Below are 24,513 nucleotides of genomic sequence, written 5' to 3'. Positions count from 1 at the left end.
AGGAAAAAGCTCCTCTGGTAGATGGGAGGCTAGACTGTGGAAGGCCTCAAATGCTGAGCTAATCAATTTAAAACTTATTTCTCAAATATTGGAAAACTACTTGAAGTTTTGGAAAATGAGTAACATGATGAATTGTGTTTGTGTCTGCCCTAAACCTAAGTCTATCTTGCCTGCCCACACAAAAAAATTAAGAAGAGTTGCTGCAAGAGCACATGGAGGATACACATGATCTGGACTTGGGGAATCAAGGAAGACACCCCAGAGCAAGAAGGAGAAACAGCAAGCAGAAGGATATGCAATATTTAGCTTGGAAAGAAGAGGTGATGTAGGGGGAGGTCGCCCCTGTGCAGAAGTCTGGGGGTGACAGCGAGCCATCACAAAACATGATTGCTGTGCAGACTGCAGGAGAGGGGTGCCATGAGAGGAGGTGGGGCCCTTGTCAGCCGACTCGAGGACGCGGGAGCAAGGAAAGTATTTGAAGCATAGGTATAACAGGGTTAGACTTTAGTTTGATCATTTTGGCTGCTGTGTAGAGAACACACTGTAGCTGGTTTGGAAATAAATGCTGAAGACCGGGAGATCAGTGTGTTTGAATAGCTTGTTTGTTTGTTAGGATAATGTAGACACGCGTTACCCAGACTTTTGGTTTTCACGAACCTGCCAAAAATAAATAAGTAATTTTGAGGATCAACATAATAGAGTTGCTAACTTTTTCATTTTGTTAAGTAAGAATATTAAAAAGCACACCCTTGTCAAAATTATTTCATAAAATAAAGGACAGGTCAACATGCATACATACCCACAATACCACACACACAGGGGAATCTCAAATAAATGTTAGATATTTAAATGGAATACATTCATGAATGGGCAGGCAGCTCTATGATCTGATATTGTAAACGAGTGACCTAGCCTAGGAAGAACATGTTGGTGATATGAATTAGAACAGTGACAATGGATACTGAAAGAAGAGAAGAGATTTGAGAGATGGGAGGGAAAATCAACAAAACGGGTGAGTTCAAAGTACTTTCCGATCTCTTATCTCATTGAATTTTTCTAAACAATATTCTAAAAAACATTGAAGAACCAGAAGATTCTCACAGATATTTAAATAAAATCATATCACTGTGACTAAGTTTGATGTCTTTCAGTAACTCACACATACCTGAGTAAAAGCAGCAACCATGAAAGGTCCATTTTAAGCCGCACTGAAAAATGGCATTTGGGAGGCAAACCCAGTCCTAAGTGCACTTACTCCCTTACTTTACCTTCCCCCAAAACCTGACTAGGGTCTTTATTTTGCTTTAAGCATTACAGATTTCCTTAGGTACCTGGAAGGAAGAGCTGTTAGTCATCAATACGGATGGTGTGTGTTAATAGGGTCTTTGTTCAGAAAATTTAATTATAGGTTTCAGCCTTGGATGAATGTAAAATAAAAACATTGGAGGGGACTTTCTTCTGTTAATCTGCCAGCTAAGTAGTCCCATGGACTTCCCTTTCAAAATGGTCTTTATGGGCACCTCCCTCCGAGAAGCAGGTTCTTCCCTGGTGTCTGGGGCATGGCTGACCTGAGGTGACTCTCACTTGCTTCTCTGGCCTGATCCTGGGCTGCCTTGTACCACTCAACCTCCAAGAGAGGTTCTGCAATCAAAGGCTGAAGACGAGCAAATGTTATTTCAGCAGTTCCACAGCTTTCCGAGGCCTCTGCCTCAACAAAGGCAACAGGACTGCGCCCGCTTGTGCTGGCTCCGGGCAACCCCAGGGCTTCCCCACCTTTGACCCCCCAAAGCTGTGCAGAACGAATACAGAGTATAAAGCCAAGCTTTAACCTACCTTAAAGTTTATGAAATAATTCTACTCTGGCAAGTGATTATCTGTGAAAGACTGCTGAACCAAAGGTATTTGGGGCTGCATTTTATACTTTGTTGGTTAGCATACAGATGAGAGCATTTATAAACTATAAACAAGGAACTAAACAAATAGCAATAAAAGCAGTTAAAGACTCTGGATTTTGAAAGTTTTCTGATCAACAACAAAGCAACGACTAAGCTTTCTAAACCTTGGGACGTGTTCAGGCACTCCTCCAAAGGAAATCGAAGATTCATGTCGGTGACACAAAAAGGAAAGTTGCTGACCAAAACATGCCTGTAAATCAATAGGAAAAGTGTAAAGAGAATTTCCCCAACTAGTAGGGGAACAACTCCAAGGGCCTGAAAACCTCTAATTAGTTCCTTCAAAAGCCCTATAGAATGATAGTAAAATTTCTAGTTTAAAGAAAGTAAGGGAAGTTTTTAAATTTCAAAGTAAAACAGAAGTTAACAACTTCTCCAATATATTCAAACATTCGAATTCCTGGAGAAAGCAATATGTAAATACAATACACAGGAATTATTAGGGCGGCAGTTAACTGAAAGATGAAAGAAATGAAACTCAATAGATCGTTTTGGAAACAAGACCAAAGGACTTTGGTTTCTCTTAATTTCTGCCATTCTTTCACTCCCTGAGCCCGGATACTATTAGAGGTTCTATGTTTGGCATTGTGGGGGATACAAAAAGGAATCTGGCTTTTGGTTCCTTTCATTACTGGGGAGAAAACCCAAATCAAAACCCTCAAACACACAACAACAAAAAGCCATCTTTTTTCAAACCTGCCTAAACATTTAAAAGCTAAAATGCAAAGGTAACTATTCCCACACAGAGACGATTATTTGGATAGAGACATGTGGTAAACATTTCCTAGGGAAGGAGCAAAGGAAAAAAGGTCAAAGGTAAAAGTCAACTGAGAAGAGCTGCAACATCTCAGTAATTTACAAATGTAAAGGACAGCAACAGTTTGAAGGGTGGAGATATACACACCACCTCCATTCATTATAAACTGAGATTTAGGAGAGAATCTTTTCCTTCTCTGGGGTGAATACCACAACATCTGTTCTCTTGTCATAACAGCAACCAAGTTAATTTAAGAAAATATTCTCTCTCTCTTTTTAATGCTGTTGGTGCATAATTACATTTCTCCTGAGCCTTGGTTTCCTTAAGACGTGTTTGTTCTGCACATCTGCTCTCCCCATACCTGATTACACAAAGGTATCATAAATAGCAAACCAACAGGTATAAAGAGACCAGCCCTCAAAACAGATCAAAGCAAACAGCCCATGGAGTCCTTTGGAAATCTTGGCTGGCAGCTCTTGTAAATAAAAGTGCTTCTAAAGCAGAAAGCATTCAACTACCGTATTTATATAGGGCGTGATTGACAGGTCAGTTATTAACTTCATAAAAACACAGGCAATGTTAACTAGCAAGAATGTTTGTTCTAGCTGTTCTATCTGAAGGAAAATGAAATCCAAGATAGAATGGCTTGCTCTCTGTTTCTTTTAAGTATTTATTTTAGAACCGTGCAGTATAAAAGAATGTTTTTTCAAGTCAGTGAACTTAAGCTATTTTGCTTACTGTTCTGGAATTTAAGTATGTTGTTATAATTCTTTAGAAAACAAATGTTACATTTACTAAAGGCAAATTCCAATGGTGCACCCTGATCTTTTCAACCCCTTCAAAATTTTTTATTCTTTTGAATTACTAAAATTAAAAAAAAATTGCATGAATTAATGTTTCTTCCAGTAACGAAAGTATGTCAAATTGGAGAATCCGAGAACAGCAAGGTTCCTTTCCGCTGCTCTGGAAGAGGCCACGTGTTCCTTGAACTGCTTATGTAGAGTGGTCAGGCTAAAATTTGCCAACAGCAGATAAGAATAAACGGGTCTGTATTTTATTAATATTATTTTGAGGGCTTGTCTTCACTAGCAATACATTCCCTTATGTATGATCATTCATTTCCATAGCACAATGTAGTATATTTTATTTTAAAAATTGTATCAGAGAGCATTTGAGATCTTTCTTCTCAGAATGCCATCAATTTGGCTCAAATAATCTCTAATAAGTAAAAAAATAAATAAATGAACATTGTATAAAAGATAACGTCAGTTGTATGCAGATATATAGTCAGGTAATCCTCAAAATCCACTCTTGCACGCAATGGTTTTCATCCTTGAGGCTTAACATGGTTAGTTAGCATCCCGGTGGATAGTAACAAAAATGTCAGTCTGTGTTTCTCCAACTTGAAGAGCAACTCTTCAAGTAGCTTTAAACAACTATACGGCAAAGAAATCTAAAAATCGTGCATTTAGCCAATGTATAATCTTACTCTTTAAAATGATTTTTAAAAAAGTAACAGGGAAGAAGTAGAAAGAAAAGTTAGGAGGAAAAAATTTTCTTTTTCTCTTTTGAATCAATCAGCCAATACTTTAAGACTGAAATTTATAAAGTCGCATTTCCCAGCCAAATAAATGCTTATGAAGGGGACTATATGTCTATGTGCATGTTTGTTTATATGTTTTTAATGCCCTCAGGCCTGAGAGTTTTCCCTGTAAACATAAGTTTTGTTAAATGCCTCTTGAATTAAATTTAAAAAAGGCTATTTGTTAATCAAAATGTTTTACTCTTAGCAAAGGCTGCCATCATATGAGTGGAATACCAAACACAAGGAGCAAACCAAAATTCCCCAGAAAATACATCCTTACTCATCAGTCCATTTAATGCACCACAATCTTGCTTCCACCAGCATTCCCACAAGAAACACTCTTTCAGAACACAGAATTCTTATGAAATAAATACTCAGCCTTAGAACATGCCCTGGCCTCCTCCACTATCCACCCTTCACCCCTCCCCCGCAGGACTATATTTTCAAACTAGAATATTTGTTTTGACAGATTTCTGCTTGCTTAATTCTCTGGCAAAGAATTTCTTGCACACCCCAAGCCAGTAATGAACATTTTGCCAGAAATATGCAACTTTTGGCACAACAAGAATAGAGAAGGAAAAAAAAACCAAAACCCTGCCATCAGAGACTCCCAGAACTGAAGATAAAAGCAGGCACATTGAATGAACAGAATCCTTTCCCTTAACATATTATAATTTCCTCTTGTTTCCCTGCTCCTCACTACCAGGAGGAAAACCTTCATTTGGCAGTTTCACATACCTTCTCTACACTATATAAAGCAATGGGAAACTATTCCCTAAATCTTGGTTTCTAATTAAAGAACTACTTATCCAAATGAAAAATGTAGGTTAGCTAATCCTACTCAGAGAGTAAATCTCCAAAACAATTTCTTAATAATAGTTTATCAGGAAAATTAAAATCCATTGAACTCGTTTAATCCAGTGGAATACTTCTCTTTCATTATTTCTCCAGTTACATTTAAGGACCTAACACTAAAAAACTTCACAATGCAAGATGGCTCCACTTCCCCCCACTGAGCTCAGAAGGGTTGGACAGGATATCACACAGGTCTCCTTCGAGAGCTCAGGGTGGGGGTGAAGTGCCTCTTTCTACATCTACCCAGATTCTTGGGATAAGGAGTAGCTCATAAAGTAGATTTCCTGCATGGGTGGAGTCAGGTACTTTCCAAAAAAACAAAACAAAACACTCATGGATCCTGAAAGGGGGCAACAGGGGAACAGACAAGCATCTCCTAAAGAATATCAGATTACCGAAATACTCAATTTCTGCTAAGAGACCCTCTTCCTCCATACGTCACTTAAGCAGCGAGGCCTGCAGGAGTCTTTCCTCACCACTCTGGGTGACCCCATTTACGCTCTCGGCATAAGATATCATCTGCACATTGGTGACTCCTTCGCAGGAGGAGGAGGACCTCACTGCTCTGCTCCAGACCCAGTATACTGAACTGTGTAATGGTATGTTCCGCTGGATGTCCCTCAGACATCTCAAAACACAGATACAAAACTGCTCTTGGAGTCCCTACCCCCCACCCCAATCTCCTTCTCCTCCCAAATCTTCACCTCCATCCATGGTGCCATCAGCCCCAGACACTGTCCTAAGCCAAAAATCTGCCATCATCTCACTATCTTTCCTCTTCCTTGTTCCCCTCACTTTTCAAGTCCTGTCAAGCCTACTGTCTTAATACTTGTAGTTACTATCCCACCTCCATCCTTCTTGCCCACCCCAGTTATGGCCTGAACTCACTTCTCACCACCTCGTCCATCCAGTTTCCCAACGTGGGTTCTTTAAAACGTCTACACTGTGATTAGAGTCACAGTGCTTATCAGCATATTTAAGTTTCAAGACATCCTGGATTGAAAAAACATGTCCACACCAACCGTTCACCACCACCATCTGTCCTCCTGGCTCCCCTTCCCCTACTGTTTCTCTTCACTTGGCTAACTTCTCCTCATCCTTCAAGCTCAGGCCGGGACTCTTACAGGAAGTCTCCCCTGAGAGCAGGTACTCAACCAATTCCGTGCTTCTGGATCTCCCCGTGCGTGCCTCTGTACAGAACTTTCAATACAAATGGTGTGTAGTTTGAAGTATGTCTGCATCGCTTGATTTGCGAGCCCCATGAAGGAAAAGACTTGAACTTATTTATCTCAATGCCCAGCACATTATCTGGCACATAGCAGTGGGTTTACAAACACTGCTGAGTGAATGAATGCTAACAATAGTTAAATGTATTGTCATTTACACGGTGCCAACCACACTTCTAATTTCCTTGCATGAAGTAATTAACTTAATCTGCCTTAAAACCCTATGAGGTAAATGCTAGTATTATCCCTATTTCATATGAGGCAACTGAGGCAGAAAGAATCAATGTTTCACTATTCTTCCAATAGTCTTATTTTATCTCCAGCAAGGGAAACATGGGTAACTTTGCTCAACTTCTTAGGAAAGAAGATGTGGCTAAAAATCTATTTGGCAGAACTTATTACTTTTAGAAATACTGTATATTATAGAACAAAAAGCTTTAGTGGAATGGGAAAATAACTGGAATAGGAGTCATATCTGAATTTGGACTCCAGGTCTGCTTCATATTAGATATAAGACATGTAGCAAATTAATGCTAAGCATGTTATTTAGAATGAGGACAGTAACGCTTATCTTACTGAGTATTCCTACCAGGGTTACATGAGGTAAGTATATGAAAGTCCTCTGCAGCCTTTGTGTTGTAAAGTTGGGTAAACTGATGCCACTACTATCATGAACAATATAATGGATTGATGCCTGACTTCCCACGTGGCAAATATTTATAATTAATTACAATGTATCTCTATTTTTATTTCCCTTGTGGATAAAGTGGTCCACATAATTGATAAAGTTTTCAAAAATCTACACAGAAATTTCTACAGAAGGTTAAAAACTTTCCACTAAATTGAACCAGTTAAACTCCATCTGTTTTGAGGTTCACATTATAAGCTAGGAAATTAGAAAAATCATTAGTATTAATTTAAAAACTTGACAAAAGTCTTAAAAATTTCAACAAAACCACGACCAGTACAAGTGACTAAATTATCTACACTGTGGAGAGTATCTACCCTCTCCTGTCACCAATGGAATCTTATATAATAGAGCCAGTGCTCTCAGCCCTACAAACTATGAACAGCTCAGTAGATAAATCTCAATAAGCCTCCACATCAAACAGACTGGAAGAAATCAAAAGACCGCTGAGCTAAGCCAGACCAGGCTGATATTTGGGTTTATTGGTTAACTGTTATGCTTGGAAAGGCATAAAGCTTAATTGCAAGGCTTGAGGTGTACATCAAAAATGCCTGACTTAAGTAGAAATTCTGATCATAGCATCTGTCACTAGTTAAAATACATGGAGATCTTTATCCAGGATTTTTTTTTGTTGTTTATATTTTCAATAAATGAAAATAACACAGTCACATGGTGACTAAATATGAATCATTGTTTCGGCTTTTTGAGACAATTTGGAAATCCCAGGTGTAAATTAGGGAGTAACACTGTTGTTAATCCAAGTCATGTGAAAGTTAAAAAGGGGGAAATCTGGTTTAGTTTATGACTTCTTGTGGTATTAACCAAAGGTTTCTCACAAATACTAATGAATACAACACTTTGAAACACTATATGGAAAAGTGAAATCCGGCGGTGTTGTTTGGTTATTTTTACCATTTTCTCCTGAATAACCAACTCCATTTGGCTGAACAAGCAACAACACTAAACATTTCGTTAAGGCCCTAGGATAAAGTAATTTCTCCAAGTAAAATCCAGTAAAAATTTTAGTAAAAACTGAGAAACGAGGTCCTCATCGCTGCTTTGCCCTCGTTTTCAACTGCCACCAAAGCCGCTCAACTAATTCAGCTGATCAGTATTCTCAGTGCTTTCTTCACGGCATGAAATAAACTTCACACACAATCCTTCCCCTTATGATCTTATAATTCACCTGAGATTACATAGCTAATTCACAAGGCTACCAACACGAGAGAGAGAAAGCACACATCATCTGGGGTATGCCAGGAAGAAGCCTAAGGAAGGGGGAATAAATGAGTGCTGGAGGACCAGTTTATTCATTCAACTAATTTAAAAACAATTCTCACTAAATGAGAGCACCGGGCCTTTTATAAGCATTACCACATTTATTCCTTGCAACTCAGATCCTATCCCTAATTTATGATAATGCTGAGATAAAGAAACGGAGGCTCAAGGGACTAAATACCTTGTCCAAAGTCAGAGCCAAAGGTAAAATCTAGATTTGCTAAGCGCAATATATTCAATACTTTTTCTTAGCAATATCAACATATCACTTCTTTGCCTCCTATGTTAGGCAGACCCTTTATGAAACACTGAGGTTAAAAAAAAAAAAAGCTGGGGAACATCAAATGTAGGCCCTGCTCTCAAGGAAGGCCCAGCCAGGTCAGGGAGGGCTTTCCAGAGAAGGAGAGACGTAGTCTGAACCTCGAAGGACTGGCCAAATCGGCATACTCTAAGGAGAAGAGAAGGGACAGGCATTTCAGAAGCAGAAAATCACGAACAAATGCAACAACAACAAAAAAATCATAACATTCAAAAGAACAGTAGGGAGATTAGGTGGATTAGAGTATATGTAGTTGTTGGTAGCTGGTAGGAGATTAATAAATATTTGTGGGTTTGAATAAGAGGAGATAAGGTAAAAAAGGGCGGGTCCAAGTTACATAGGGCCTTGAAAGCTAAGCCGAAGAAAATACAATTAACCAACAAATAATGTGGGCAAAATGTTCAACCTCACTAGTAATAAAAGCCATATAAATCGAAACAATATGGCCATGTTCCCCTTCACATTCTTTTAAACTTACATTAAAAAATAATAATACCCATTACTAGGAAGATTATACATGCTGGTAAATTTGTAAATTGATATCTTTTTATTTAAAAGAAGTATGGCTATCATTTTCATGGAATGTTTATATTCTTTAACCCAGTATTTTCATTTCTGATAATTTATCCCAAAGAAATAATCCAAAAAACATGGGCAAAGCTATAAAATGCATGAGGATATTCCCTGATCCCCTTTTTATAATGTGGAAAATTTAAATGGAATGTAAATGCTCAATGGTAGGCAGTTGGTTAAAACAAAAAGGTTTAAGAAAAAAGGAAAAGGCCAATTAAAGGGGTGTGGGCTTTAGAACATAGGCAACAGAGAGCTAATGAAAATTCCTGAGCAGGAAGGCAACATAGGGAAACTTTTTCAAGATGATCAATTTATCAAAAAACCTGACAATATATAAACAGAATCAGAAGACTAGTTATACTGTTACCAAGAAATTAACGTAGGAAAATCTATCTGCAAACAATAACCCTACATAATAAAATACTTTGTAAATAAAGTTACTCATCACATCATTATTAATAATTTTTAAAAAATCTAAGAGGAAAACTAAATATTTAATAGTAAGAGAATTACTAAGTAAATTACAATAGGTCCTTTATAAGGAATGTAGTATTAAAATGCTAGAGTGATATTACACACAAAACCTTGAAGAATCATTAAATTTCAATTTAATGGGGGTGGGGGAGGAGAGGTAGGACGAGATTTCTAGAGAAAGAAACCTCCACAGAAAGTGCCATGAATCCCATGGAATTTGGTCATCACGGATGAGTCAACCAGTTTGGCAGTGCATGGCGCCATGAGTCTGAAGGCAGTCAGAGCTCAACACAGGAAGGATAAAGATGGGCAAGTATTTAAGAATGTTATGTCCATTTGTGGAAAGGCCACAACTTATACATGATCATGTGGTAGCTGAAGTATGTTTCTCCAAAGGCATAAATATCGTAAATCGTGGGACTGCAGGTGGCCCACGGAAATCTTTTTACTTCCCCATTGAAACATTATACACTTACACTGATAAAAAATTGAAACCTATGCTATTGCAATATTAGTAACTAATCAAAGCAAGAGAATACCGATGAAAGAGAAATTCTTTCATTTCTCTAAAATGTTGAAACTTCAGGAAAAGTTGGCTTAGTAAAAGCATAAAGGAAACAGAGCTATTGACTTGTGGTGTGTATCTGGGGAAAATTGGGCATTCACCACTTTTAAAAGCCGGTGATACTTTTAGTACACAGAATTTTACTTCCAAATACAGGTTGGGGAGAGGGGATACTGCTCTAATGTTTATCAGTCAGGAGCTGAATCATCTATTGCCACACAGAACAAAAGAAGGCAGCGAGGTAAAGAAATGGTCAGGTGAGACGTCCCTGCCTAAATGGCAGAAGCACTGGGATGAGGGGGAGGAAGGGATTTGAAGAGGACCTGTGTCTGAAGAGCTCCGCCAGAGGTGCAATTATGCAGCGGCGAGGAAAGGGGCGTGGCGTGCAGGCTTTCCCCCAGGGAGAGGAAAGGAGCGACGGAGTTCCACCTGGATTATAGTTAAACTCAAGTCTTAACTCCCCTCCTGTGCTGTTTTTCAAATATTCAGACCATATTTTATAAATGCCTGTACTCCCCTCACTGTGTTTTTTGAATGAATGATGAAGGGGAAAAAAAGGTGGATCACGTAAATAAGGCCATCGATTACTGGAAATGGAACTAGTGGCCTAGGAGGACATTGATTGCAGGGGATCAAGTGAAGGAGGGGAAGAAAGTTTGTAATAGACCATTTATATGTATCTAAATCAATTCTTCATAAATTGAGTGATCACAGAGATAAATGCAAGAAAGAACAAGATGCACTAAGGGCAATGGATGACTATAGAATTGTGCTTATAGAGTAGAAAATTCTGGACCTTGAAGATTTTAGCAAATGGATCAGACTTACTGATCATTGTCAAACACAGTCAGTCCGGCCCCACTGTCTGTCCAGACCAGCTGGTTTGTCCTGACCCAGACAGCCCCATGTCCCACTTCTATAGAGACAGTTTGTGCAGAACAGAATGGCAACAGTTTGGAGGAGAGAAAAGATAGAAACTTGGCAGATTAAGAGATTAATTTGACTTCAGAGGCCAAAAAGTCACATCAAAAAACTATGTTCAATATAAACAGAATAGGGACTTTTGGCTCATAAATCAAAATAATTAAGTACCAATTCCAATAAATTTAGAAAGATCATTTGACTTCAAACCATTTGGCCTTACAATAACAAAAATCAATGTTATAATATGTGTGTGAATCAGTTTGTAATGAAAAACAATGTGAACATTCTGTTAGCTTGTCAGACAGAGATTAACTATGAACCAGGGAGACATTTCATATTGCGTAGTAGCAGCTTTTGACTTAGAAATTAATTATACCTAGCCCTGGCTGGTGTGGCTCAGAGGACTGAGCGCTGAAAGGTTTCTGGTTCAATTCCCAGTCAGGGCATGTGCCTGGGTCATGTGCCTGGTTGCAGGCCAGGTCCCCACTTGGGGGCACGCGAGAGGCAACCAACAGACTGAGGTATCTCTCACACATTGATGTCTTTCTCCCTCTCTTTCTCCCTCCCTTCCTCTCTCTCTAAAAATAAATAAAATCTTTAAAAAATTGATTATATTTTATTCACGATCTCTATTTTAATGCTCTACAAAACTTTTTTTACTTTTGAAGACATATATTTCATCATTGGATGAAATTTTTACAATGCAACCCTGCTTACAGGAATGAACTATACAAACCAAATATCTAGACACTTGTATGCCTTCATGTCTTTTTAAAATTATATGAAGGAATTGTACAAAACAGGAAAAAATATTTTCTTATTGGGTTAAGATTCTACAATATATACATTATCTTCCTTTTAAGCTATTGTTCTTAATGAAAACATTTTCAAAGTCTTTGAGATAGCCTAGAAAAATGTAGCAGCAGACATTATTAGTTGCTTAATAAAAATTCATTCCCCCATCCCATTCTTTCCTTTAACAGTACTTGACTTTGTTTGGGTATTCACCTTTCTTTAAGCATACTTCAGGAATGGCTGACACCAATTCCAGGCCCACTTGAGGTATCCTGATTAGTCTAAGATAATTAAGGTAGATCTATTTCCTTCATCAGGGATAATTTGGGGCATGCTAAGATGTTCACGCTGGCCAGGAGATATGAAGGAAAGTCTGTAGGGTGGGTGTGGGGTTAAAACCACGGGAACATATACCGGAGTTGCTGTTGTTACTCTTAAAAAGAAACAGAGATGCACAAGCCACTGGATATTATGCTTAGACTGTTGCATCTAGATATGATGGCTGGAACAGCAGCCATTTTGCAACCATGAGGGAAGCCTGCTTGGGCCAATGCCACCACATCAAGGAGGGTGCAGTAGAAAAATTAAAGAACCTCATTTTTGATGATGTCATCAACTTAAAATGAATCAATCCTCCATAAAACTTTTTGGTCATATGTAAGATAATTACTTTGCCTTATTGTTTAAAATTTGATTTGGGTTTTCTGTTACTTGTAGTCAAAAGCATTCTAACTGCTACAAGTCTGAATTATTTCAAGCCCCTGTTTATATACTGACAAATAGAGTCATTACTTGGGAGGTGAGGGACAACAACAAAGTATGTTGCTTAACTTACTAGCAAGTCATATAGTCCCACAGTGTAGAACTGGGCCATAGTAGTGGATCCTAAAGCCTTACCTATTATACAATATTTCAAAGCTGGTTACTATTCCATTCCCCTCTCCCTAAGTGCCCTCCCAACACACACACACACACACACACAGACACACACACACACAGACACACACACACACGCAGACACACACACACACACACACTAATGGGTTTGGTACTGACCTTACTGATCAGCTCATCAACAATGTTGTAGGCCTTATTTGTCCTATACAAATGATCAAGGCTTTGGGAATGTGGACATTACCTTCCTCTCACAAAATAGCAAGAGGTACAAATGTAGAATATAAAGTTCATGCTCCCAAAGAGCCACTTTAACTATCCTAAGATTTTTAAAGGTCTAAAATAAAATATTCATTGATTCATATTTATTAACTGCCACTATATATGCTAGGATACTACTGTACATTTTTCTCTGACAACTTGGGAAAATTTATGGTGTATTTAACTGCAAGTAGAACTAAGCCTTTCTGCTGCTGCCAAGATATATCTGCAATGAATATTTTCCCTTCTCACAGATGGTGCTGTTCCTAATGATCGGAAACATGCCTCTCACACGCCTTAATCAGACTCTCCCAAGCTATGTCGGATGGAACACAAGATGGTAATAGATGTTCTTTAAAAAAGGGTTTTCCATGGTCAAATAATTTGGGGGGAAATACTGAATGCTATTGAGCATACGTCACACTCTTCACTGAAGATTCACAAAACACACGATAGCATATTAAATGTTTTCAGAAGTCTTGTCATAAAGAATTTTTTAATCCAGTTTTCAGAAACTTATTCCACTCCAGAATCTATTTTTCATTAAATCTCGTTTAATACTGAGGAAACTAGTAATCCTTAAAATGTAAGTCATATTCTCATCTAATATAGCCACTAATCAAGTTAGAAGTTGACAAAAAAGAATAAATGCTGAAACAACTGCACCAAGCTGGAACCATGCTGTAACAATCTACAGAGTACCCGCTGCTCACAAGTCAGTCACGTCAAGGGCCTTGCATCACACTCTCCAGTCTCACCAGCCAGGGACACAGAATGCAATCACTTGTTAAATGATTCCTAGAACAATGCTTTTCTCATGGAATACGCTAATACAAAAACTTCTAAACTATTCCTAATGTCATGTAAAATCCAAACTAGCCTCCTTGGTATGTTTGTTTTATGCAATGGTACAGTCTCAGAACTTATTTCAGTGCTTATACAGAGTAGGTAGTCAATGGACCCTTGTTCTAGTGGGGAAAAAAAAAATGAATGAATAAATGTTTTCATAATGTCCTCTCTATCCTAGTCTGGTTTATCTTCTAACTTTCTCAGACAGACATATAATGTGTGTTCCATTCTCCGTACCTTCATTCATGCTATATAACCTCATATGCAACACCCTCCTCACTATCTATCCAAATCCTGCCCATCCTTCAAGTCCAGATTAAGCCCTTGACTCACAGGGAACCCGACCTCATCCTCCTCTGCCCCTCTATCCCTAACAGTACTAGGGAGTTTGATGCTCATTTTTTCCCTAAACTAGTTCATTTGCTGGTCTTTTCTTTTTTAATAAGTGATAAACTCCTTCAAATCCGAGGCCATGTAATAACTGCTTTTGTACATATTAGAGTGTCAAGGTACGTAAGTTTTCAATGAAAAAAACCTTATTGACTGTATTTTATAAAAAACTTCGGCATGTAACAATAGTTGGAAATTCTGTAATTTCTAAACTATACATTACTGAAATCAAAAGTTATAAGGGCCAAGATCTGAATAAAGAAGAAACACTATCCAGGTTTCAGAGAAACTGTTTTCTCTGGATTTAACCTCTTTGACTCCATTTTCTCATTTGGGAAGTAGCTCTGTGCTATTTCTCTACAGGTACTAAACGAGCAACAAATACTGCTTGTAATCGCATGGTTCTGGAAGCAATCCTGACGTCTTAAATTATGTAATCCTGGTATTACATTATATTAGTCTGCTTCATTTAAAATGTGAGCTACAAAAATACCAAAGCTGAGAAAAAATATTTACTCATGCTTTTACTAAGATGCAGAAAGAGGATACATGCATTGCCAAAATTCCATAGAACATGCTCAAACTAAAGCAACAATGCCTTAGTTATTAAAGGAGGCAATGGCCTGAAGCAGTACTTAGGAACAAAGAATACTTGGTCCATGTAAGAGTCAATATTTAAGGACACAATGACTAATTCCTATTTCAAGTTCATGGACATATTTTTTAAAAGCTTCTTTTTTTGTTAAAAATTTTATTTGTGGTTTTCCTACCTGCAATCCATGAAACTGAGAAGGAACAAAAACTTGAAATATGAAACTCTCCAGTACTCCAAGGTGTCAGTATAGGCTTAATTCATATATTCAACTTCTTAACAAGGGTTACACAAGACTTGTACTTTACTTCTCAGTCTCCAAAAATTCTCAATTATCTACTCTGCCTAAAGAATCAGATTGAAGCTTCTAGCAACAACTGTGGAAAGTGCATGAATGGCTCCTCCAGACTATAAACACTGGGGCTCTTAATTTCACATTATTTGAATCCAAACTAGTATTACTGTTGCTAATAGAAACTGCATTTAGCCCTGGCTGGTGTGGCACAGTGGATTGAGTGCTGGCCTGTGAACCAAAAGGTCGCTGGTTCAATTCCTAGTCAGGGCACATGCCCGGGTTGCGGGCCAGGTCCCTGGTTGGAGGCGTTCAAGAGGCAACCACACACTGATGTTTCTCTCACTTTCTTTCTCCCTCCCTCCCTCCCTCTCTCTCTGAAAATAAAAAAATAAAATCTTTAAAAAACAATTTAGAAAAAAGAAACTGCATTTATAAATAGTCAGCTAATTTTTAAAAATGTTCTGGTCGAGCTTGCTGCAAGCTCAGAGTAACCACTACATTTATTTCCAGCACTAGCTGTGTGACCTTGAGCAAATCGCTCAGTATTTCTGCACCTCGCTTTTCACATCTGCACAATGAGAATGGGGCTAGATGGCTTCTTAGGTCCTCTCAAACATAAAACTAGTGACAATTATAGTTATTATTATAATTTTTATTAAAGACATGAATGAAAAATATAAGCACAGGCTCAAAAAAACATTAGGTTAACCCTAGAAGACATCATACCATAGGCAAGGATTATCACAAAACTCCAAAATCCTCTCCCCTGGCACTAAACTATTGTCAAATGCAAGAATTTTACTGAGGTAAATGTCTTACCGGCCACACCAATACCCTATCGGAGTAATTTACTTAATCCCTTACACGCCAATCAAAAAAGCTTAGATTGCTACCTTCTTGGCTTTACCATATAACATTAGAAAGCTGGTGACCTGGTGCCCTATTCCTCCCACACCTTTTCTCTGCCTGCATGAAAACAGAGTGTGGCGCTCATGAAGGAAGAGAACATTCTTAGGACAAAAGGCATGCTCCACAGAGAGGGTCTTAAAGTCACTTAAAAACAAATTTCTCCATTGGCCCCCTTCTATTTTTCCTCCTAAAAAGCAACCTGTCATGTGGGAGATGGGACATTCTCAGTCCAAACTGAGACTTCGGGTGAAATGACTCATTTCCCACAGAGTTTGACAATGTAAAAACCAAAGCCAGACTCTAAAAAGGTGACTCACGGCTCATGAAGGAGCTGTGAGTGCTGAGTGCAAGTCACAGGTGCACAGCCAATGGAGCTGGATTTCTGTTCTAGTTCTGCCACTTCAGGTAATATGACCTCGCGCAAATAACGCTACCTCACTAACCTGGGTTTACCCCTCTGTAAAATGAGGATGGCTATCCAGTTCACAGGGCTGTGATATAAGCTGCCCCTATAACTGCGCCAGGATGTGCCAACACACAAACGGGCACTAAGCGTGTGCCACCCCCTTCGCAATGTCTCCCCTTCTCCCGTCAAGGGGAGTGGAGCCTCTGGCCCGGCAGATGGCCGCCATATTCTTCACTAGCCTGCCAGTCCCCTTCGGGCTGAGGGCACAGTGGATTCCTCTTTGGATCCTAGTGCCCAGCACAGGGCTTGGCCCAGAGTAAAAACTTAGTAAGTGCTTGTTAAACGGAGAAAACAAGACTCCTTTAGGTCTGAGGATGTTCAGACTATCCTGGCTACAGTCAAAGAAAATTCCGATTTTCAGTTTGGCCAAATAGGCGCTTGCTACAAACTACAATGTAGTTCAAAGCAGAAAAGCTACTCTGAACTCTAATAATTACATTCTCTAATATATAACAAACCAGCTTCCCTATAGCTCTCAATTTTAGTTTGGAGAATCCAGTTCTTTCCTAAACAATGGAGTGGGTAACCACAGCAACTTGTGGAATCTCTCTCTTCCTAGAAAACAGGAAGAAGAGGAGAGAAGCCAGTCTGTCTGGAAATTGCTCCAAAATCTGTCTACAAGCAGCGGCTGGACTAGATTAGGCGCCCCTCAGAGAATACTTCCAAACCTATACCTCTAAGAAATTAAAAGAAATAACTAAAATAACTCTCTGTCATTTACATCCAGGAAAATAAAACTAATACAATTTAGTATCTTCTAAAATAGTCATTGGAAATGACCTTACTTGTACTTAGTGATGTTTTTACAAACACCCAATAAGCTCTAACAAGATAGAACAGAAATTGTACTTAAACAACGCAGAAAAAAATTATTCTTTTGTCCCTCTTTTTTCAATATTTGTTGATTTGAGAGGGAGAGAGGGAGAGGGAGGGGGAAGGAGGAAGGAGGAGAGAGAGAGAGAAACATCAATATATCGTTCCATTTATTTATGCATTCCTTGGTTGATTCTTGCAATGTGACCTGACTGGAAACTGAACCTACAATCTTGGCATATCGTGACAATGCTCTAACCAACTGAGCTACCTGTCCAGGGCCTTGTTCCTTTTTTTTTTAAACCTATGCATTTACATGTACCCCTAAATCCCCTAGTTCCTAGGCTTTATAAGAACACTACTTTTCTCCAAACACTCTACTCAACTCTCCCATTAATGAATTTCTAATACATCTATTACTCATTCTGTGCAACTATTATATGTTGTCTTCTATTTGTAACTGTTTTGCAAATAACAATTTTTATTTCCCAAACTGAAATGTTAATTCATTGAGCAAGTTCCAAGTTTTATATTTCTCATGGACTCCTTTATCACGTCAATTGAATTCATGACAAATGCTTCCAAATTCACATTAGGTGAATGACTGATTTAAAATAAAGTCAGAAGGCAAAAGCTATTGAACAATCTGTGCACTGAGCACCTGTGTGGGGCTTTGGCAAAGTCTAAAATAAAGCATTTCAATCTGCTGTATGTTGGTATATTTCATTAACCTGGAACGAGAATAGATGAAGGTTAATACACACAGGGGCCAAAGGGAAAGACCTAGAGTGAAAGATCACATGGGCTTAGCTCCTGCCCTGTGAGGAGGGATGAGGCACTACCACGCTGAGCCTGCCTGCACTGCAGATGGGGCTCCTGCGGAAAGCCCAGCACACTCCCCAGGTCACAGGGCTGGGCAAGTTCTGATCCTACACAGGGCTAGTCATTCACTGTTCAGGCCAAGTCAGTCAGGTAATAATAAAGAGAAAGAAATGAAGCTTTGGAAAATTAAAACGTAGTAACAGTATTTAAAACAAACGTGTAAAACTCAGGTTTTCTTACTCTTCATAATCCAAAGGACACATCTAGAATAAGACTAACAAGCGTGAAAGTTGGGTCCTTTTGCATGCACACTACATACTTAAAGATGAGGAAGCAGAACACCTGCTCCTTTCTCTGCATATGGCAAGGGAAGTTCTTGTCCCTACTAAGAGGAAGCTACTGCTCTAGGCACTGGGAATACAGCAGTTTACTCAACTCACAAGTCTACTGAAAATTACACAGTGCCTTAGCTGAGTATTTTACAGAAATGAGACATTAAGGATAGTCCAAATCTTTTAGAGAAAACAAACAAGGCCCAGAGAGGTTAACTAACTTGTCTCAGTTGATTATTGTGGGTATATGGCAGCAAAGGCAGAAGTAGAAACAAGAGCTCTTATCTCTTTCCTAGTAATAAAATTTACTTATTCATTAAGCAAGTATTTCTGTATGCTTATTACATACAAGACAATACACAAGGCACCAGATATACAGAAATGGACAAGATACTGACCCTGTCCTCAAAAAGCAGCGTAACTGTAAGACAATGAAGTGAGTACAATAAAAGTGGCAACAGAGAAACAAAGCAAATCGTATCTCGAATTGCATAGGACTCCCAATATTTTAAAGGAAAATGAACTGTTAATAATTTGTTTTATCCTCACCATAGTCCTACGAATGCAGAGGACAGATCTTATTATTCCTATTATATAGATGGAGAAATTGAAGTACAAAGCGGATAAGGAAGTCTATTAAGGTCATCTCCAGTGGCAGCAAAATGCCTAGAAACCAAGTCTGTTAACTCCCGGACTTTTTTTTTCACTACGTAGGAAGGGCAGATGTTCTTTTTATGTCCAGTCCACTTCTGACCAACAGCACACATTTTCAAGATTCTGTGCAGAACAGCCTGTGGCTGTGAAAGGAGACTTGACTGTCTGCAAGAACTGTCTGCGAGGCCTCATCAGCTGAGTTTAGTCCTTGGATGGTTGAGTAACCAACCAACAGGGCGTCATTATTACGAGCATTCTTCAGGTGCCCATTGTGTATACACAGAAAAGAGGGAAAAGGTTCTGCCCATCAGGGAGTTAATACCATAGGGAACAGGAGTATAAATATTTCAACAAAAAACTGACACAATTAAACAAACTACAACTAGAAGAACCATTATAAATAATAGAAATTTAAGACACTAAAGGTTTTGCAGAGCAAATCTAGCGAGTGCTGCCAAGCAATACACTCTTTAAGGGTCAAACAAGGAACAGGAGCCTTGTATACAAAGTGGTATACACCAATTGTTAGATTTATTGAACTAGGCTCTTAGCAAAAATATTAATCACATTTTAAAAAATCAACTGCTTAATCCCACTTTTGAACTTTACACAAAACAATTAAATGAACAGTCCATTTCCCCCTTTCTAGGAAAGTTATCTATTTGTAACCTTTCTTATTTAAGATAATGAGTTTATAGTAGAGGTTGCCATCAGCATGCTTTGGGCAAAAGGTTAGAACAGTGTGGTTTCACTGTGTTATTATTCTTCCACCCTCCTTCACATGGAACCTAAATGAAATGAATCTAGCAACTTCTCTTGTACATGCTCAAATTTAATTACATAATCAAGAAACATTCACTCTGTAAAGGTAAAAGGGAAAGAAAGCATTTCTTCATTTTTAAGTTCTGTTTCAAACATTAATTTCGCGTGTTTGATAACCTCGTATCATGCTTTATTTATACCACTATTTATCATGGCCTAATACTATGACCAGTTTTAAACTTTTTGGCATTTTGCATAATTACTAACAAAATCAACAAAGCTAAGAAGAAACAAGTATTCGTCATTTCAAATTACAGACAGGAAGAATTTCTTTAGGAATCAGCTACATAGTAAAAATTATAATTATCCTTTCAAAGAAATAATGTCATCATTATTTTATTATTCATTTATTTATTTTCTCTTTTTAGAGAGACAGGAAAGGAGAAGTGGGGGAGGAAAAGAGGAACATCAACTTATTTTTGCACATATTTATGCATTCACTGGTAGTTTCCTGCTTGTGGTCTGATCAGGGATCAAACCTGCAACCTTGGCATATCAGGACGACACTCTAACCAACTGAGCTATCTGTCCGGGGCTTATCATTATTTTAAAAATACAACTTGGTTAAAAAAAACATCTCTCTGGTATTTCCTGAATATACTCAGGGGATTCATATTAATAGCCAGTTGCATTCCTTTTAAATATTTATTGAATTTTATAGGGTGATAGGTAGCAATTTAAATGACAATTCAAAACTACCAGTAGGTTTCATTAGAATTACCAATAGTGCATAATAAAATTATGTCATGATATTTTCTAATTCCATCACAAGAACATGTATTTTAATAAACAAAAGCTTAAAACCTAAATGAAAAATAATCGACTCTCTTAGGTAGGAGAAAATAGGGCCTGATTTATCTCGAGATCAGGAGAAAGATCCCTGGGCCAAACTGGAGTCTGTGAAGAAAGTATTTAAACATGCAGCAACAGTGACATCTAGTGTTAGGAACTGCAAGTCACCAGCCTACCATTAAATCTTCCTAAGAGCTAAGGAATGTATTCAAAGCTTCTCCTCTTTAAAAACCAACAAAGCAGAACTTGCGCGCTGTATCTAAAAATTACCCACCAAGTGTTTCAATAGATTTCCTTCTAGACATTAAAAAATCTTAAGAGAAAAACATTTTAGAGAGTAAACATAACATAACAGACCTAAAAGTGGAAAGAATTGTTTATTCTGTGTGACCAACATCTGTAACTGCTCCTCTTGGTTACAGAGCTTAACACACAGGTCTTCTGAGACATGTTACTGATGACTGTATCATAAACATTTAAACTTCCAGCTATAAAAGCAAGACAAGTGTCCATCAGTAGATGAGTGGATAAAGCAAATATGGGACATTTACACAATGGACTACTACTTGGCTGTAAAAAAAAGAAGAAAATTTTGCTCTTTGTGACACTAAGGATGGACCTGGAGAATATCATGCTAAGTGAAATAAGCCAGTCAGGGAAAGACAAAAACCACATGATTTCACTCATATGTGGAATCTAATGAACAAACTGAAATAATAAAGAAAATGGCTACAGACCCATAGATGGAGGGCAGGATGACAGCTAGTGGCAGGGGGAGAGGTTAAGGGGTGGAGGGATGGAGCAAAAAGGGAAAAGGACTCGTGGGCATGGACAGCAGTGTGGTGATTGCTGGGGGGAGAGAGGTATAAGGGGACTAAATGGTAATGGAAAAAATACAATGAAGGTTAAGGTTTTTTTTTACTAAAAACAAAAAGATATTGCACAAGCTAGTAGTTGACACATCAAGAAAAAAGTATTTTAGGCTATTTCAGGAATACCTGAAGATGAGAGAAATAAAAAACTTTCACTGTTGTACTGAGAAACAAATTGTACATTTCAGCCGTTGCTACCTTGCTGTATTTTCAATGCTTTGAAAGATCTACTTATTTAAACAGTAGGTGTTTTTGCTCAAGGACTTAGAATTTGGCAGTATATGTTAATTTACTATAGTATTTATATAGTTTTATGCTCTAGATGAATCTATAAAAGTAATCAAAATACCAAAAATTATTTTTGGCTAAGATAGTATTTTTTAAAAAGTAAACTTAGCATTAGATGGAGCTTACGTATTTTTTTTGAAAAGTTCATCCTTTCCCCTTTTAACTCCAAATATTCTTGTGATCAAGGTACTGAAGAGAAGTGTGGATGAATTTCTCACCTAAAGTAAAAATAAATATACAATAGGGGTAAAGAAATATTCATGGCATGAAACCAACATTTACAGTGTTCAAACTAGATGTTCAGAATCATTACCCAATCTGCTAGTGCAGAGCTAAAGAATATATGGTTTGTGTTCATAAAAATAAGTCAATTTTCAAAAACACAGTAATTGACTCAACGACTTCCTCTTAAACTGAACCCTACAATTCAACTACATGCACACAACATAGCTCTTCCCTATACTTGTAACATTACTACCAATTTTTTATTACTTCCTTGCACTTGTATCACCAAATAACACTTCTTTATAAAAAAACAATAAATTCATTTTTCCATATCCTTTTTGAGATGAATATTCCAGGGAAAACCTCAGCTCTTTTCCTTTATTTTCTGTAATCATTTACCTATGAGAGAATATTTATAAAGCCTAACTAAAAGAATCCACATTATTAATATGGCCAAGATAATATTAAAATCCAAAATGTTCTTTATTAACAACACAATGCCAGTAACCTAGAAATTTTAACCCTAAAATTATCTGAGACAATTAGTTCTTTTATGTTAAAGAGATAAACATCATTAATAATCATAAATTTTTTCAAAATGATAATAATAGATCATCTCTATTTCCAAATCAATGTATCAAGATGTTCTGTTATAGCATAAAAATGTCTTGAATGACCGGGCTTCCTCAATTACCTTGCCAAATCAAAGTAGAGAGGTACAAATATGTAGAGACTTCACTACAGTGTGTATATACCAGCACCACAGAGAATATCCCAAAAGAGAAGACATACTCTGCCAACACAGAGCTTATATTCTCATTAGATAGATGTCACGACCTTATGGCATGTTTCAAGAGCAATGTAAGAAGGTAATTAAAAGTAACAATGTAAGATTTAGAAAATAACTTCTGAAACCACTGCAGTAAGGGTCACAAACTCAAAATGCTCACAAGGGCCAGCTGGTGACAAGGAGGAGCAGGGACTGGGTCTAATGAAGTCACTATTCAGCTTCAGCTGAGTTGCTGCCACGAGGGAATGTAAGCCCAGTGGTGCCAGATTGTCTTCTTTTTCAAGGGAAGCCAGAAACCCCAATTTTTATGTGAAATCTCACTGTTTTGAAATTTTGGCAACAAATTAAAGGCGGAAAACCATCATGGAGGCCAAACAAAACACAGTTACAGGCTGGATTTGACCTCTCAGCCACCCGTTCACAACCTCTCCTCTAGAAGCCCGAGCGAGACTGACTCAATTCTTGCCTGGTAACTCTGGAATTGGACTACACATACATTGGCACAATTTATAACAGAAATATAATGAAACCCCAAAATTGGGTGAATTCACTTGTATCCATTCAACAGTCAACAAATGTTAATGAAGCCCTTAACTATATGCCCTGCCTAATCTCCCCAGAAAACAAATCAATCTGTCCTGTCACTCTGCCAACATCGCCTCTGCCCTGGGTCAGGTCTTATCTCTTCCTTGGTCTACTGATTTAGTTCCCAAAGACTCCTAGGTGTAGGCTGAACTGGTCATCCAGGACCCTCTCTCCTCTCAAGAATCGCACAAAAACATACACAGGGCAGTAGAAACTCCAACATCTTGCCTGAACCCACACCTCCCAACAAAGGCTGCCAGCTGCAGTGGTCTTCCATCAGGAGGGCCTGGAGACAGAGGGCGACAGCTGCAGAGGCGTACCTTAATCACAACTGCAGAGGACGCCTTTCCAAAGTGAGCCGGCACCCCCAAAACCTCTCTTGTTTGAGTCATTTAATGGCTGGAGGCAGGAGCCGCATAATGTCATTTAGCAATATTAACATGGATCCGTGGGTCCGGTATTATTAGCCTGATCCATTCATTTCCAAATCCCCTCATTTGCAACTAATGATCATCATTTCTTATTCAAGTATGTATAGTACATTAGTTAGTTTTCAGAAAAACTACTATTAAAAAAAAAAAAAAGAAGCTTTTCATCATCAGCTATTTGGCTATCCTGTTACTCAGTTAGCACAGAAATATTTCCACAAATTTACCAGCTTGCAGAGTGAGTTCATGCCATAGCAACCTCCAAAGGTGATCAAATGATAATCTTTTTTAAAAAAAGATTTTATTTATTTTTAGAGAGAGGATAAGGGAGGGAGAAAGAAAGGGAAAGAAACATTGATGTGAGAGAAAAACATTGATGAGCTGCCTCTTGAATATGCACCGATCAGGGCCGACCAAACCCGCAATCTACTCATGTGCCCTGA

At 38.1% G+C, this 24,513-nt stretch overlaps 1 protein-coding gene across 1 annotated transcript in view; it reads right to left on the bottom strand.

The window, feature by feature from the left end:
- The window catches only part of THADA (THADA armadillo repeat containing), a 300,884-nt gene that overhangs the window by 179,115 nt on the left and 97,256 nt on the right, over window positions 1–24,513 (bottom strand). The window contains exon 26 of the mRNA XM_054567244.1: window positions 22,169–22,260. Within this exon, the coding sequence (XP_054423219.1) occupies window positions 22,169–22,260 (92 nt within the window). The remainder of the gene's footprint in view (window positions 1–22,168; window positions 22,261–24,513) is intronic.

Source organism: Pteronotus mesoamericanus, unplaced genomic scaffold (assembly GCF_021234165.1).
Source record: "Pteronotus mesoamericanus isolate MK-2021 breed Mesoamerican mustached bat unplaced genomic scaffold, CSHL_Meso_final contig_101, whole genome shotgun sequence".
In the NCBI taxonomy this organism is placed as follows: Eukaryota; Metazoa; Chordata; class Mammalia; order Chiroptera; family Mormoopidae; genus Pteronotus; species Pteronotus mesoamericanus.
Note: the sequence above shows the minus strand (reverse complement) of the source record. Positions and strands in the feature narration are given on the sequence as shown.